The following is a 17,500-nucleotide window of genomic DNA, read 5'->3' as shown; positions in this document are numbered from 1 at the left end:
CTGTGCAGAGAAGACATTAAATTATCTAAAATAAACAAACAAACAAACGCACTTATAATGTATAGTATATATATATATATACGTATGTATATACATGAAATAAAATCACAAAATAAAAATAAAAACAATAAAATTAAGTGTTAAAAACAAAGACCTATAGTCATGAATAGGCTGAAGAAAATAAAAAAGTTTAAATTCCCTTTTTGAAAGAGAGCACTGAGTGCGATGACCTTAACTCCAGAGGTAGGCTATTCCAGAGGGTTGTGTCACACCTGTTGCCACATATCTACTTCTTTCAGTGTAATTGGATGACCAGGTCAGTAGGTCTGGACACTCTGAAGTAGAACACTCTGTGTGTGTGTGTGTGTGTGTGTGTGTGTGTGTGTGTGTGTGTGTGTGTATGTGTGTATAGGTCTGAACACTCTGAAGCAGAACACTCTGTGACAAACAGGTGACTGACACATGGCAATTTGTCTTGAGTGTGTGTTTGTGTGTCTCTGTCTGTGTTAGGGTGGGAGAGGAGTGTGTGTGTGTGTGTGTGTGTTGTTTGTGTGTGTCTTGCATGCAGGTGGCCGAAGAGGATATTTGTCTGCCGTGTCTAAGGCTTTAGTCTGTCTATCTCCTGATAGAGTCCTGCTGCTTGTGGTGTTCTTGTCCTTGTTTCCATCTATTTGGGGAGGGAGGGTAGAATACACTCTCCTTACTGCTCTCTCTCTCTTTTACTTCATCCTTCACCCCTCCACCTCCCCCCAACCTCAAACCTGAGGGTCTGTGAGCTTTCATTTCATTTCTTTTCTGGATCATTTTTTTTTTGTCAGTGTTTCTTCACATTTGATGACCAATACTCAGGATCACTCCAAAGACCCCTTTCTCTCTCTCTCTCTCTCTCTCTCTCTCTCTCTCTCTCTCTCTCTCTCTCTCTCTCTCTCTCTCTCTCTCTCTCTCTCTCTCTCTCTCTCTCTCTCTCTCTCTCTCTCTCTCTCTCTCTCTCTCTCTCTCGCTCTCTCTCTGTCTTCTTCATCTCTTTCTCAGTGGGTGATCCAATTGCTCTGCTAGAAATCCATTTCTCCATCCTGATGATGGACTTTTGCGCTGATCTTCATCCTGCTCATCTGAGGTAGAGCTGTCTTCTCATTCCACCCTTGTGTCCTCTCTCTGTCTCTCTCTCAGTCTCTCTCTCTGTCTCTCTCTCTCTCTCGGGCTGACTCTCCCTCTCTCTCGCTCTGTCTCTCCCTCTCTCTCTCAGTCTCTCTCGCTCTCTCTCTCTCTCACTCTCTCTCTCAGTCTCTCTCTCTCTCTCAGTCTCTCTCGCTCTCTCTTTCTCTCTCACTCTCTCTTTCTCTCTCTCACTCTCTCTCTCAGTCTCTCTCTCTCTCTCAGTCTCTCTCTCTCTCAGTCTCTCTCTCTCTCCATCTCTCTCTCAGCGCGTGAGCAGATTTCTGGCTCTTCTGGGAGGGGAGGCGTGTAGGTAGATCATAGAGAAGTCAGAACACATGGCCTCGTACATCACCATCAAATTGAATGGTGAGGCCATTTCTTCACAGGCCTCGCTCTCACAGTTCCTCTAGTGTGTTTCTCTTAGTTTCTAATCCCTTGGATGCGCAATTACTTTAATGGATGGGCCAATAACAGCGTCAGTTATGGCTGCTATAACTCTGGTAATGTAGATCTGGGTGTAAATGTGGTATAGTTTGCTGTGCATGTGCATTGCAAGGCACCTAACCCTGATCACTGCTCCCCGGGCGCCGCCAAAGGCAGCTCACTGCTCCGGGTTAGTGTAACGTCCCTTCACTGTGTGTGTGTGTTCACTGGGTGCTGTGTGTGTCACTTCCCTGGATGGGTCAAATGCAGAGGTGGAATTCGGAGTGTGTGTGTCTACACCACCTCTGCCATAGAGTCACTTTCACTTCACTTCATTGGAACGTTTTAAGCGGAATGGCTGTGAAGAGACCACGCGTGTTGGTAGCATACGATAAGCCTAGCCCAGAAACACACACACACACACACACACACACACACACACACACACACACACACACACACACACACACACACACTGAAGCACACTGTGAAGGGACCACACGTGTTGGTAGCATACGATAAGCCTAGCCCAGAAACAAGTGGACACACACACACACACACACACACACACACACACACAACACACACACACTGAAGCACACTGTGAAGGGACCACGCGTGTTGGTAGCATACGATAAGTCTAGCCCAGAAACAAGTGGGCACACTGACTCTGTATGTTAAAAAAGCGGTCAAGTTCACTTCTAACCAGGACTAGAGCTATTCTAAAACAGGGTCATATAAGAGAGAGAGAGAGCGAGAGAGAGAGCGAGAGAGAGGGGAAGAGGGGGAGATAGAGAGAGACAGACAGTAAAGAGAGGAAAGAGGAGCAAGGAGGAGCAGGGACTTATTCGTGCGGTTTTGGGTCATCTATTCCAGAGAGCGGTGGGCTATATCTGTGTTTGGAGGGCTGGATGCTAACCTACTTAGCTTCATATCCCCACTTCTGACTTTAACCAACCAGAGCCCCAGTGGTATCGGAGCCTGTTAAAGGTAAATACACAACGGCCCCAAATCTCCCCAAAAAATCCAGCAGATGACGTCTGCCGAGGAATAGCCAGGGGGTGTCAGACCGAAATAGAAGAGGACACTTTACACCTGTGTGTGTGTGTGTGTGTGTGTGCTATAACTCTGGTAATGTAGACCTGCTGCTCTACAAGTGAGCTATCCGTCTGTGGTCTTATTCAAACATGGCGATGAAATATAATAAAATTATGAATAAAATAATGTGCCATAAAGGAGTGAATGTAACAGTGGAACACACATTTTACCTCAGGACAAACTATCCCTGTGTTTGTTGGTATGTTGTGGGTTTGTAATCGGCTAGGCCGCCCTCTGGGTTATTCTTCTAGCCTGCATGTATGCAACTCAGCATAAGAAAAGGTCAGTGCTGGACAGTGACTAGTGATATCTGCCCCAGTTCTGCGGAGTGGGAATGGGGCTGTATTCTACACACACACACACACACACAGTCTCAGATGACCTTCAGAAGAGGAGAGCAACATCTGCTACCCACCTCACACCCCGTAAAAGCTGCAGCCAGAGAAATTGGCCAATGAACCATGTTCCATTTCACCAAACCGCCACCAAATAAAGGCCATGTGTGCTGGTTGGCCATGGGAGAGATGCGCCTTCTCGCAGTACAGCCAGGAGAAAATTATAGACAGGGTTTCATTTTGGTGCAATTATGCTACACAGAAAAAAAAAGGGTGAGGCAAAATTGAGTTACCATGGTTACAATACCAATTCTACAGAGAAACAGATGACATGCAAAACAAATGCACACCGGCAAAAACATTTAGACAAATCCACAGGTTCAGGACCAAAAGGCGTTGATCATTGTGGTTCTTGCTGGCCTGATCTTCCTCCAGAACACACACACACACACACACACACACACACACTTCTGGCAGTTTTATTAGCTCATTATAGATTTTTCTCCCCAGTGAGGATTAAGTCAAGACTTCTAAGGACGACTGCCCTGGAGAACATCAACAGCCAAGGCACTCTTCAAGCCTCAGCGCCACACATCAAATGTTACGACACCGGCGCTACCGTGACCTGACAGGGGCTTTGAAGAGCCTCGTCTCCTCGTTCATACTGTACGCACCCTTAAAAGGCTCGGAGGTGTCGAGTGTTTTTTCCGTGGTCCCATCTGAATGATCATACAAAGAGAAGATTCGTCAGCGGTGGAGGACTACTGGTATGCTACACACACACACTTGCATGGTCTACATTATGCACGTAAAAAAAAAAATGACAAACTAATTTGTCCTGTCGTCACACGCAACATCTACTCGGGAATAACAGAATCGACGGACCATGAGCACAGTTCCATTAGGTCTTTTATTAGGTCGGCTCAAGCACAGCAACTCAAAACTTATTTACCGCATATAATTTACAACCAAGTCTTTTTTTTTTTTGTGAGCCACAACAGAATCATTACATTCCAGAACATAAATCTAGACTTTTTTTAGTTAGTTAAATAAAATACTGAAATAGTTACAAGTCTCATCAACACTTTCAAAAACTGCATTTCACAAAAAAAAAGAAGACAATTAAACATGCTTTTACAGAGCCACATTAGTAAAATCAAAGAAAGCCATCCAATCATTTTGCCATTTTTGTCATTACACTTGACATTATATTAGACACATTGACATGCTTCAATAATGTGTGCTTTAAGGCAAACAAAAAATAGCCACACCATGAATAAATAAATAATATATGAATAAGACATCATGACTAGGTAACCAGGTACCAGATCACTCCTGCTTTTCTTCAATGGACACGCTTCGATCATGTGTGTTTTAAGGAAAACAAACATAAAATAGCCACACCATAAATAAATAATATGAATAAGACATCACTACCAGGTAACCAGGTACCAGATCACTCGGCCAGATCACACGGCTTTTCTTCGATGGGGACAATTTCCACCCACGGTGCCTTCAGGCTGAAGAGGTCACGCAGGTTGGTCTCGGGCTCGATGCGGTGCAACACCTTGCGCTCGTTGAAGAGGCCAGAGAGGTCGGCCTCCAGCTTGGCGCGGCGGCTGATGCGCATACGCAGGGCGAACAGGCCGCGCAGATCCTGCTCCACCGCGGCGTTCTGGCCGTGCCCGTCCAGACGCTTCTGCCAACTCTTACTGGAGCGCCGCTGCCGCCGCTGGAGGGAGAAAGATAGTAAGCAAGTAAGCAAGCAAGCAAGCAAGTAAGCAAGTAAGCAAGTAAGCAAGTAAGCAAGTAAGCAAGTAAGCAAGTAAGCAAGCAAGTAAGCAAGTCTTTATCTATATAGCACATTTCGTACAAGAGTTGCAATTCAAAGTGCTTTACATAAAATCAATAAAAGCAGGCAGCAGGAGCAATAAAATAATGGTCAACATCGTATAAGAACCTGATGTTCCGTTAGGCTTCTTGAAATATTAAAATCATGATAAAAGTAATAAAAGGATATGTTTTCTTAGGAGTTTTCCATTTACTGTGTATGAAATGGATGTAAATGTAACAGTAACTCTTCTCTTTTGATTGTCTTGTGATAAACAATAAGTTCCAAAAAAAAAAAAAAAAAGTAATAAAACCCTTCTGCCTGGTATTTAGCTCAGGTGAAACCATAGTGCTGCTTCATAGAGATGTGAATGACACAGAATGAAACCAGAGCTGCGGTTAGTTATGGTTGAGGAAACCGTAGCACCAGCACCTAATTTGGCAACTGAGAACCGGTGAATGATTCTGTGGCAATGCTGGTCACTGGAGCGCTGTAGAAATCGCATTTAGCGGAGGAAACTCAAACTAGCCTACACTGAATGGTTGAACGACAAACAGACAATCACAGTCTTATCTGTGCATTTTAAATACGATTAATATTCCAAACGGTCTCTGCATAGACGCTTCAATCGGAAGAAACTGGATTATACCATCAGATAACACTGAGTGTCGTATTCTGCCGACACCACATGCGTTCCACGGCTCAAGTGCCTAGAGACAGACTAGCTTCATAGATTGCTGATTTGCACCGTATGATTGTGTGGACAGGCAACTGAATCCATTCGATTCAATCTGATGCAGCAATGAGAAGCAGCCCTGTCAGCCTCTGCGAACACAACAATCGTCAACCATCTTACCAGACGGATGTGAGGAAGCACTGCATTAACATTCATGGTTTGATGTTGCTTAACAATAACCATCATTTTATTCCAGTGGTTCAGACTGGACTAGGCTTCAAATCAAGAATTCATCAGGTTATTATGCATATTAAGTTTCCTAAAGATAAAGGAAATTCTAAATAATAACAAAAACATTTTTGGATGTTAAACGGGAGATAAGCGGGATAACGGCCTTCGAGCTGTACAGTTCTACAAAGATAATGGACTTTCCGGAGGCACAGAGGGGATTATGCTACCACCATCAGGAAGGCCTGAGCTAGAGAAACGTCCATTTAATATTCTGCAAGCATCTACTTCGTGATGAACAAGGACACTGTGACATGCATAAAAGGCAGTTTCTGGACCTGCACTCTTGACCTTAGCATTGCAGTCCCCATAGTGAGACCTCTAGAGGATGAGGGGTCATGTATACTGATGCATGAGAGAGAGACGGCTTAAGAATTTCTCAGAGTGCCACTTCTGCTTCCTAAGTCTTACTGCAGGGGACGCCAACAGATCGAGTCCCTGGGCTCGGGTGTCAGGGATTTGGATTCGTCACACTCAGTATGTGACATCAATCTCAAATCTGCCAAGGGTTGACGAAAGCATCACCTTCTCCCAACTCTGAAGGTCTCAATGGGCTTCAAAGGAGAGGGGAAATTAAGTTCACTTCCTCCAAAAGGCCAGATCACTTACTGGCAAAACTCACTCAACTGAGAGGCTAAACTGATGGACCGTCCCTGCAGTAACCTCATACCTCAGTGATTGAAGACAGCCATTCCAGACAGTTCATTACTCTGCAATGCAATAGGTTTTAGGGAACGTAACACAAATCTGACAGAACTGCAATACCAATACCTACAGAAAGGAGGCGCTTGAGAATTGGAGTAAAGACTAGGTTTACCTTCAGCCTGGCAACATCTGGGTCATGGTGTAGCAGGTGTCGCGTCAGACTCTCCTGTGGGGAACAAAGAGGTCAGAGGGCAGTCACTGACCAGACACATTACAGTCCTGCACAGACCAGTCTTGCATTTAGACAGGCAAATACAGGAACCAGTCACTGACCAGATAACAGTCCTGCACAGACCAGTCTTACATTTAGACAGGCAAATACAGGAACCAGTCACTGACCAGACACATAACAGATCTTCACATACCGTTCCTACATCTCCAGACACACAGATCAGCCTCTTACCAGGCGTACACACACACACACGTTTAACATAAAGGCCTACACACAGGGAAACCCAGGAACTCAACAACTCTGCATGTCCTAGCCTTTCGACCCTAGCTCCCATTGCAATTCCCTCCACACTTAGCTTGCAGAACAAACAAAGCAGGATTTATAATTTCAAGCATCACTCAATACTCATAATACGAAAGCTGTCATTTGGGAAATTGAATGAACTTTACCCATTTGCTAACACCGTGACAGCGGCCAATGCAAATTCATGAGCCCCAACAATCTGCAGCGCTGCTGACGCGGATAAAAACACACACACACACACACACACGACTGACGGACTTAAAGGCAAAACAAATTAAACAGGGACGTAGCCACAGGCTTCCCTCCGACTAGACTCAATTTGCAAAGCTGCCCCACACAATGACCAGAGAGGTAATGGCATTTTGTGGAAGCGGAGTGTCAATTAAACAAGTCCCACCTGGAACACATTTTGCAGTAGAAAGTGCATTACAGTGAGACGCCGATGACTGACTGACTCCGGTGAATAATGAAAGGCACCGATAACACAGCAGGACTTGAAACAAAAAAAACACAATCAGCCACAACAAGCTCCGTCATCCGAGGCGCCTCGTAGCAAACACCAGGCCGCTCGGGAAAACAACCTTCTATTTGCTCCCTGGGGCAGTCTGCAATTACATTGTGAACAGCGCATTGAAATTCACCCCTTTACACCAAGGCAGAACTTGTTAGACATTTGGGTTGTCATTTTTGAAATGGAACGCCACTATGCAAGAAATCTGGAGGAGTCGGGGGGCCTTACGGGGGCTTTTGGATGCCAGGGTAAAGGCAGAAACGCTCAAGGCCACATTTTGATTGGTCTGCCCATTATTTTACCTGCATAGCAACTGAAGTCAGCTCTGAATACTGAATACAAACGGATCCATTAAACTGTCTGATAAATGACCCTTTTGTATTCCTTACTTGCCCTCATCCATCAACTCTCTGCCTTGGCCAAGGCCAGAGATCACCCACCCCCACCCAGAGATCACCCATCCCTACCCAGACATCCGCCTTCCAAACCCAGAGATCACCCATCCCTACCCAGAGATCACCCATCCCTACCCAGAGATGACCCACCCCCACCCAGAGATCACCCATCCCTACCCAGAGATGACCCACCCCCACCCAGAGATCACCCATCCCTACCCAGAGATCACCCATCCCCACCCAGAGATCACCCATCCCCACCCAGAGATCACCCGCCCCCCACCCAGAGATAACCCGCCCCACCCAGAGATCACCCATCCGTACATGTTAGCCAGGCCACGTGCATCTAACCCTAACCCAAATTTTTATCTATTCTAAAAAAAAAAATCCATAATTTATTTATTACTTATCAACATGGAAAAGTGGATTGGCTTGCTTGATGCAAATGTTTTATTTGATTGAAAAACATCGCCAAACAGCTCGGTACAAGAGCCAATTATATAAAGTGCACATTTCAGGTACCCACCCTCATGGCGAAGGCGCGGTTGCAGTCGGGGAAGGAGCAGGCGTGGCGCAGGAGCTGCAGGTGCTGCTTGCGGATGTGGTGCTGCAGGTTGAAGGTGGTGGAGAAGTAGGCCTGGCACCCCTGCTGAGGGCACAGCAGCACAGGCTTCTGCAGCGCGTGGGTGCGCTTGTGCCGCCGCAGAGAGTCACGCTTCTTGAACTGCTTCTGGCACACCGGGCACGGGAACACCACTGCAGCCAAGGGTGAGAGAGAGAGAGGGTGAGAGAGAGAGAGGGTGTGAGAGAGAGAGAGGGTGTGAGAGAGAGAGAGGGGGTGAGAGAGAGAGAGGGGGTGAGAGAGAGAGAGGGGGTGAGAGAGAGAGAGGGGGTGAGAGAGAGAGAGGGGGTGAGAGAGAGAGAGGGGGTGAGAGAGAGAGAGGGGGTGAGAGAGAGAGAGGGGGTGAGAGAGAGAGGGAGGGTGAGAGAGAGAGAGAGGGTGAGAGAGAGAGAGAGGGTGAGAGAGAGAGAGAGGGTGAGAGAGAGAGAGAGGGTGAGAGAGAGAGAGAGGGTGAGAGAGAGAGAGAGGGTGAGAGAGAGAGAGAGGGTGAGAGAGAGAGAGAGGGTGAGAGAGAGAGGGTGAGAGAGAGAGGGTGAGAGAGAGAGGGTGAGAGAGAGAGGGTGAGAGAGAGAGGGTGAGAGAGAGAGGGTGAGAGAGAGAGGGTGAGAGAGAGAGACGTGTCAGAGTGAAGGAGAGCGAGAGAGTGAAGGAGAGCGAGAGAGCGAGAGAGCGAGAGAGCGAGAGAGCGAGAGAGCGAGAGAGCGGGGGACAAATTTACAACTAATCATTTGGCAGACGCTTTTGTCCAAAGTGACGTGACAAGGGAGAAAAAGGTCAAGCTGAGAGCAATAAAACCTGGTGTAACAATAAATACTGCTTGTTTTTTTTTTAAGAAATAGAAAACGACATAGAAAGAAAAAAAAGTGAGGGACTGTCACTGCTTAAGTGCAAGTTAATCCAAGGTGCCAGTTAGGCAGCCAAGCCAGCGTAGAGAGGGGGGGACACACAGCAGAGAGCGAGAAGGCAGGCATGGAGGGGAGAGAAAGAAGTGAAGGGGGGGGGGGGGCAGCAAAGGAAAGAGCAGGAACAGAGAGGAAGAGGACAAACTATAAATTCAAAACTCAACAAGAACAGCAATGTGTAATTCAAACATTGTGTCCTTGATGAGACAAAGGAGAGAAGGACAATAGAGGCCGTGCTGATTGGGTCTGCTGTTAATGAGCACATTTGCAGGGGCAAAGCAGCACTGTTGCAAGTCATCAATACAAGAGGCTTCTCTTAATTACTTTGACAATATGCTTCAGCAACAGTTCAATGGTCTTAATCCAGCAATGCACGCTCTCAGCACAAGACACACAGTCTTAATGTAGTTAATCACTCACGCAGACGCAAGCACATGCACACACGCGCGCACACACACACACACACACACACACACACACAGAGCCCAAGGGACTAGCTCCAGACAGGACATTACTCATGTGTGGGAGTTATGTGCTACTTCAGGTTCCAAATACAGAAGTGTGTGTGTGTGTGTGTGGGGGGCAGAACATTCTTGCTGCCCTACAACCATCTCCAAAGAGCAAGAAAGAAGGAGAGGAAGAGAGGAGTGAGAAAGAAGGGTAGAGATGGAGGAGAGAGAAAGGAGGGTAGAGATGGAGGAGAGAGAAAGAAGGGAGGAGAGGAAGAGGAGAGGGAGGGAGGAGAGAGAAAGAAGGGTGGAGATGGAGGAGAGAGAAAGAAGGGAGGAGAGGAAGAGGAGAGGGAGGAAGGAGAGAGAGAAAGAAGGTGGAGGCTGCGAAAAGGTGGCCCAGATTCTCAGTGGAATATTCTGTACTTGTGAAGCCGGCATGCCACTTACGACAGCAGCTAGCTCCAGTGGAACAGCAGGGAGGGAGAAGACAGCTCACTGGGAGCCCAGAGAGAGTGCACTTCGTCTGGGAGGAGGAGTGGCAGTGGCCAGTGGTGGTGGTCGTGATTGGTTCATTTGTCAAAAAGCACCAGAGCCAAAGACATCATACTACTTCCCTATCTTGATTGTTGTCTAATTTCGGATTGAATTAGAATAAAGCTGTGTAAAGTCGCAAGATCAGTGGTATAGGAGGTAGATAAGTCGTTAAGTAATCAGAAGGTTGCTAGTTCGATTCCCTGTCGAAGCGTCCCTGAGCAAGACACTGAACCCCTAATTGCTCCCTATGTGCAGTGTGTCATCAGTGTAGGCCTATATGTAAAATGTGCATACATCCTTGTAAGTCGCTTTGGATAAAAGCGTCTGCTAAATGACTAAATGTAAATCACCTTTGTGGCTGGCCATGTGTTTAAGCATTTTCCCCCATGTGTTCTTGGCCACTTGACAGCCAGACGTTGGGCAGGTGTACCCTAAAGAAAAGGTCAAAGGGCATATTCAAAACAGGGCAACAAATCTGCTTATTTAACAAGAGATCCATAGAAAGCGGGAAATGTAATTAACATTACCCTACCTATATGTGTTCTTTCATGGGCTTTACGGGCTACATGGGAATCAAATCTCATCAGGCACCCGTCCTTGAGGCATCTGCAAGACATAGCCATTTCAACTTGCGGCAGTAGGAGTTCGGGAAATGGGCGAACAGTTTGGCTGGGATGTCTTAAGTTGTCACAGTTCTGAAGGGCCAGATGACAAGTGGTTCAGTTTACTCACTTGAACGAAGACACTCCATGGGAGTTCAAGTGAAGTTTGTAAGCACGCCGTTTCATGAAGGACTTGCTGCATCCCACGACCTTGCACTGTAAACACATAACAAAGTAACGGTAACGTGAGTAGTCTTACATATTATTACAAATAACGTCCACACACACAATTGGTCAACCACAAATGAAAGCTCTTTGCGAAGTGCTCTTAATCATGGCGGGGAATTAGGCAAGGCAAAAAAATAAAGCGTCACTGCCATCTTGTGGACATACCTTAAAGAACGTGTCCTTCGGACCATGGGCACAGCGGAGGTGCCTTTTCAATTTATCAGCGAAGATGAAACTCTTATCACAGGTGGCAGTACTACACCTGTAAACACATTTTTAAAAAGTAGCTGTGGACATCCATGTCAGCGCCACTGTAAAACTGAAACACTTCAACTTCGAAGTTAACTCACTTGAACTTTTTAACCCCATCGTGTTGAAGAGCATGGTGTTTTAGGTGAGAAGTGCGAGAGAAACTTCGTCCGCAACCTGCCACCTTGCATTGTACTGGCCGCTGGGTAGGAGTTTGGGTATACACATGCAAATATGTCACAGGTATAGGCTACCATCCATACATTGTAGTTTATAAAACAGACAATAGCCAGTTCTCATTATTCGACTCACAAACACTTACCGCGCCAGTGTGCGTGGTCTCGTGTTCCTTCAAACGCCACTGACGAGTGAACGTGGCACCACAATCCGCGTGCGTGCAGTTAAGCTGCAACCGTGGGACCGGGTCCACTTTACCTTCGCAAACGCCATTCATTGTCAGACCCTTACTGCTGCCTCCTTTGAACAAACAATGTATATTTTACAGTTTAGCTATGCAAATACGGAAATTAAGCCGTTTAATAAGGTCGTTAAGGGCGCATGTTTACCTAAACCAACTTGATGAGTTTACTTCTCTCTTCTTTCGTTGCGATTTCCAAACTCACTCACCGCTCTGAAGTTACCGTACGAGGTGGCGCCCGCCGTACTTACCGACTTTTAAAGGCTCGTGTGGCTCAAGCTTGACTTCCACCTGCACTGAATGACACTTGATGATGGGGTGGAGCTGATTGGACTAATGAAGTCATCAGAGCGCAGCCATTGGTGTTTAGATACGATGTGCAGAGAATGTCTGTAAAATTGTTACATTGTTGTGATGTTTGCATACGAGTTTTGTGTTTTGCTTCTGTGTATGTGTTTTTGGTACTTAATAAATTAAAGTGCGGCGAGCCTATTTATGTCTACCGAAAAAATAAAGTAAATATAAATGGTCACACTTGTAGCACTGTAAAAGGCTGATTACTGAAGGGAGGCGTTATTGGGATGTTGATCAAAACAGAAATGGGGACTTTTCTCTGACAGGAAAGTTGTGCCCAGGCTGGGTGTAAATGCGAATTGTTGAATAAAACAAATTCATGGTCATCTTGAGTGTTCTGTTGCCTTTCAGTGGTATTGACAGGAAGTCAGAGCAAAGGAAAGCATTATGGCACTGAGTGTCTGTAGATGGAACGGTAGGACATGGAGAGGTGGGCTACCTGTAATTAATTTCCCTCGCCAAACATGCGGTGACATCTTGAAATATTGATCTCAAATCAAGGTAACACATCCACATGAGGGCAATATAATACTTTTAATTTTGTTTAAACCAAATGAAAAGTATTGGAATTGTTGCATAAGCTAAACTGTGACGTTAACAACTAGACTATGTAAGCATTCTATTTGATTAAGGGTATGGCTGGCCTTTCACATCTCTCCTATTGCAGAAGTTAGTGCATGCAGTACATCATCTCTTACCGCAGGGGGCAGCAAATAACTGACAGACTCACAGATTCCAGACATGCATGTGACATACAGTACATTCCAATTTGTAATTTACATGCTTCATCCATCCTCCTTCCTCGGTCTTCCAGCTCGTCCCCCGAAAATTGTTCCAAGACAGACGTCATTAAGGACGTCTCATTTGGTTAGATCCTCGCAGACGAATTCATATTTTAATTTATCTTAAAGTCCTTAGTTTCTTATATGCTGTACATAGTGACAGGTCCATGAAGACTAGCAAGAGGCGATGCTGCTGTGTCATCAGTAATTGATGTCTCTTAAAAGTGTGTGAGCGAGCAAGCACTACATTTACATTTATATTTACATTAACTTATTTTATCCAAGCTGACTTTCGAGTGAGGAACAATACTCAAGCTTACAGTACAGTAGTAGGATACCTTGGAGTAAGCACTAAGTAATAAATCTCTCCTCCTCCTCTTCCTCCTCATCATCTCTCCTCCTCTACCTCCTCACCATTTCTCCTCCTCCTCACCATCTCTCCGCCTCTACCTCCTCACCATCTCTCCTCCTCTACCTCCTCACCATCTCTCCTCCTCCTCACCATCTCTCCTCCTCTGCCTCCTCATCATCTCTCCTCCTCTACCTCCTCACCATCTCTCCTCCTCTACCTCCTCACCATCTCTCCTCCTCTACCTCCTTACCATCTCTCCTCTCCTCCTCTACCTCCTCACCATCTCTCCTCCTCTTCCTCCTCACCATCTCTCCTCCTCTACCTCCTCACCATCTCTCCTCCTCTACCTCCTCATCATCTCTCCTCCTCTTCCTCCTCACCATCTCTCCTCCTCTACCTCCTCACCATCTCTCCTCCTCTTCCTCATCACCATCTCTCCTCCTCTTCCTCATCACCATCTCTCCTCCTCTTCCTCCTCACCATCTCTCCTCCTCTACCTCCTCACCATCTCTCCTCCTCTACCTCCTCACCATCTCTCCTCCTCTACCTCCTCACCATCTCTCCTCCTCTCCTCCGCACCATCTCTCCTCCTCCCCCTCACCATCTCTCCTCCTCTACCTCCTCACCATCTCTCCTCTCCTCCGCACCATCTCTCCTCCTCTACCTCCTCACCATCTCTCCTCCTCTTCCTCCTCACCATCTCTCCTCTCCTCCTCACCATCTCTCCTCTTCCTCCTCCTCATCATCTCTCCTCCTCTTCCTCATCACCATCTCCTCCTCTTCCTCCTACTGAAATCTATTTAGTAAGACAAAGTGCAAAGAAGTGAACAGCAGGTGTGAGCTTGGCATGTTAGAGGCATGTTAGAGGTTTTAGGAGAGGAGGTGTTCTCAGAAGAGATGACTCTTCAAGAGATTCTTGACCCTCCAATAGTGGAACGAGCTACCAAATGCTATCAGAGCCGGGGTGTCCATCTCTATGGATGCAGTGGCCGAGAAGGAGCATAAGCCTGTATGATTGATTTGAAGTACACGGGTGCAAACACAGAAGTCACTCTCTAGGCAAGCATTAGTGACTCCAATGTGATGGGCCGTGGGCAGCCAGTGGAAGTTGGTGAGCAGTGCAGTGCAGTGCCATGTGCCCTTTTTGATTGGTCGAAAACCAGACGTGTCTGGGGGGCACTGTGGCGCAACCAGTAGCCCTGACCACATTTAGGCTGGATGCCTATGGAGGACACGGGTTTGAATCTGGCCCGATGTCATTTCTCCTGTCCACTCCCCTCCTCTTCTCCCTCTCATTTCCTGTCCCACTCTTAACTGCACTATCGATTAAAGGCAAAAAAGGCCCCAAAATATATCTTTAAAAAAAAGAAAAACCGACGTGTCACCAGATTCTGGACCACTTGTAAGGGTTTCACTGTGCATGCTGGGAGACCCTCTAGAAGGGCATTGCAGTAGTCAAGGTGAGCGATACCTATGGCCAGGTCAGGTAAGTCAGGTAAGGTCTGATCTTTCTTTTGTTGTTTAGCGCAAAGTGGCACGACACAGAGACAGGTGCAGCACGGCCAGAGAAGGATAGATGGTCGTCAATCATGACACTCTGGTTGAGGTGAGAGATGAATGATTTATATGTTGATATTGTGATGGATAGACTGATTGAAGCTGAGATCTGTGCCGGACCTGTGGGGGCAGAAATGGGATGACTGTGGGGGGCGGGAATGGGATGACTGTGGGGGGCGGGAATGGGATGACTGTGGGGGCGGGAATGGGATGACTGTGGGGGCGGGAATGGGATGACTGTGGGGGCGGGAATGGGATGACTGTGGGGGCGGGAATGGGATGACTTTGGGGGCGGGAATGGGATGACTGTTGGGCTCGGGAATGGGATGACTGTGGGGGCGGGAATGACAGGTATAGATGGGTATCATCTGCGTAGCAGTGGTATGTGAAGCCATGCAAGCAGGTAATGGACCCCATGGACTGCACTCTAACACTCTACCCTGCAACTATTGATGCACCTCAATGTATAGATATATTGCTTTTTAAAATTTACTCAGAGATATTTATTAATCTATTTATTAATTGTTATTTATTATTATTTAGCTGTGGAAGATAATGATCACAGCATCCAAAGTTTTTGTAAGCTGTCTGTTGCTGCATCTACTGTCTCGTTGTCTTTGTGACAATGACAATAAAGTACTTTGAACTTTTAATCTGTCCCAAGGAGGTGGTGTATATTGCAACGAGAAGGAGCCCCAGCACTGAGCCCTGTGGCACCCCTGTGGAGAGGCGATGGGATATGGACATTTGTCCCTGCCATGACATGTTGAAGGAACACTCGGTGGGGTAGGATTCAAACCAAGAATGCGCTTTACCCGAGATGCTCATATCAGAGAGTATGGATAGCAGGATGTGGTGGTGTACTATGTCAAAGGCTGATAGGTCCAGCAAGATAAGGACCGAGAACTGAGCTGCTGCTCTAGCTGTTACAGATAACGGTGGAGTGGCCACTCTTAAAGCCTGACTGAGTTAGATCAAGAACGTCATTCTGTGAGAGGAATTTAGTTTTTTTTGAAAACCACCTTTTCGATAGCTTTTAGAGAAGAATGGGAGGAACAAGACCGGCCCGATAATTCTCAACTTGGGCAGAGTTGAGGGAAGGCTTTTTGAGCAGGGGTGTTATCCGAGACATTTAAACGTGGTTGAAAATGTTCCCGAAGCCACTGAAACATTCATCACATGTGTGATTTCTGGCGCAATGGTAGGATATATGGCTTGGAGGAGGTTGGAAGGAATTGGGTCCAGCAGACATTTAGTAGGATGGCTACAAGTCAGAAGTTTTGAAACCTCACTCTCAGTAAGGAAGGAATAAAGGAAGTGATGCGCCATTGATCAGAATCAGAATCTGGTTTTGTTGGACAAGTAAGTTTGCACAAACAAGAAATTTGACTTGGTAAACTGGCTCTCAGTGTGCTTACACAAAATATACATTACAACACAATACAAAACAAACACAACACAAAAACAAACAATGCAATGGTCTATGAAGTTTAAGAAAGTATATGCAGGAGCTGTGAATTGTTACAACAATTGTGCAAAGAAGAAGTGGAGAGTGCAAGAAGTGCAGGGATAAATATATATGCTACTATGGGTTAGTTGTTCAGTAGTGAGACACGGCGAGGGGGAAGAAACTGTTTTTGTGTCTGGAGGTTTTTTTGAACAGTGATCTGTAGCCGGAGGAGACAGAGAAGGACATAAAGTAAAGACAGCTAAATGTTTTGCTTCCTGGTGCCCTGCCCAAAGTTATAAGGCTGGGTGAGGGGGGGTGCACCACTGACCAGAGGAGGCAAGGAAGGCCATGCAGTGAGACTGCTAAATGATTGGCCGCCAGGTGTGCTGTCTCTCAGTGAGACTGCTAAATGATTGGCCGCCAGGTGTGCTGTCTCTCAGTGAGACTGCTAAATGATTGGCCGCCAGGTGTGCTGTCTCTTAGTGAGACTGCTAAATGATTGGCCGCCAGGTGTGCTGTCTCTTAGTGAGACTGCTAAATGATTGGCCTGCAGGTGTGCTGTCCTTAGTGAGACTGCGGTGGTGGTGGAGGATTGAGTAATGTTCTGGAAAATAATTTCCAAATGTCTGTAGTACTGCTGATCTTATCATTGTAAAAAGCAGTTTTTGCAGCACTGATGCTGGACGAGAAGAAAGACAGGAATGACTGATAACCCTTGAGATCAGAGAAGTCACTGGATTAACACCACTTCCTTTCAGGAACTCTGGGATCGGCGTGCTTTTCTTTCAGATAGTATCGGTCAGCTCTGGGATCGGCGTGCTTTTCTTTCAGATAGTATCGGTCAGCTCTGGGATCGGCGTGCTTTTCTTTCAGATAGTATCGGTCAGCTCTGGGATCGGCGTGCTTTTCTTTCAGATAGTATCGGTCAGGCCTGGGGGAGGCTGGGTAGAACGAGCAGTTTTGGTGAAAAGAGGACGCAACCAATCCAGCCACAGCTCAGTGTAGAGCAGAGACTGGTTGCGGAGGTTGTGCAGAACATAAACCGGAGGTGGTGAAACAAGAGGGCTGTTCCTGGAGACGAGGTGGTGGAACAAGAGGGCTGT

General features: G+C 46.5%; 1 protein-coding gene across 1 annotated transcript; it reads right to left on the bottom strand.

Moving 5' to 3' along the window:
* Nucleotides 1-4,470: 4,470 nt before the first annotated feature.
* On the bottom strand, nt 4,471-11,938 carry 42sp43 (P43 5S RNA-binding protein; the record flags this gene model as incomplete). The annotated part of the gene is made up of 9 exons (XM_080856288.1): nt 4,471-4,746; nt 6,627-6,680; nt 8,422-8,651; nt 10,756-10,836; nt 10,938-11,011; nt 11,138-11,223; nt 11,401-11,497; nt 11,586-11,686; nt 11,807-11,938. The coding sequence occupies 9 exons, from the start codon at nt 11,936-11,938 to the stop codon at nt 4,471-4,473; spliced, it is 1,131 nt and encodes a 376-aa protein (XP_080712414.1).
* Nucleotides 11,939-17,500: the final 5,562 nt, after the last annotated feature.

Source organism: Sprattus sprattus, assembly GCF_963457725.1.
Source record: "Sprattus sprattus genome assembly, chromosome: 18".
NCBI classification, from domain to species: Eukaryota; Metazoa; Chordata; class Actinopteri; order Clupeiformes; family Clupeidae; genus Sprattus; species Sprattus sprattus.
The sequence above is the reverse complement of the archived record's forward strand: the minus strand, read 5'-3'. Positions and strand labels throughout refer to the sequence as shown.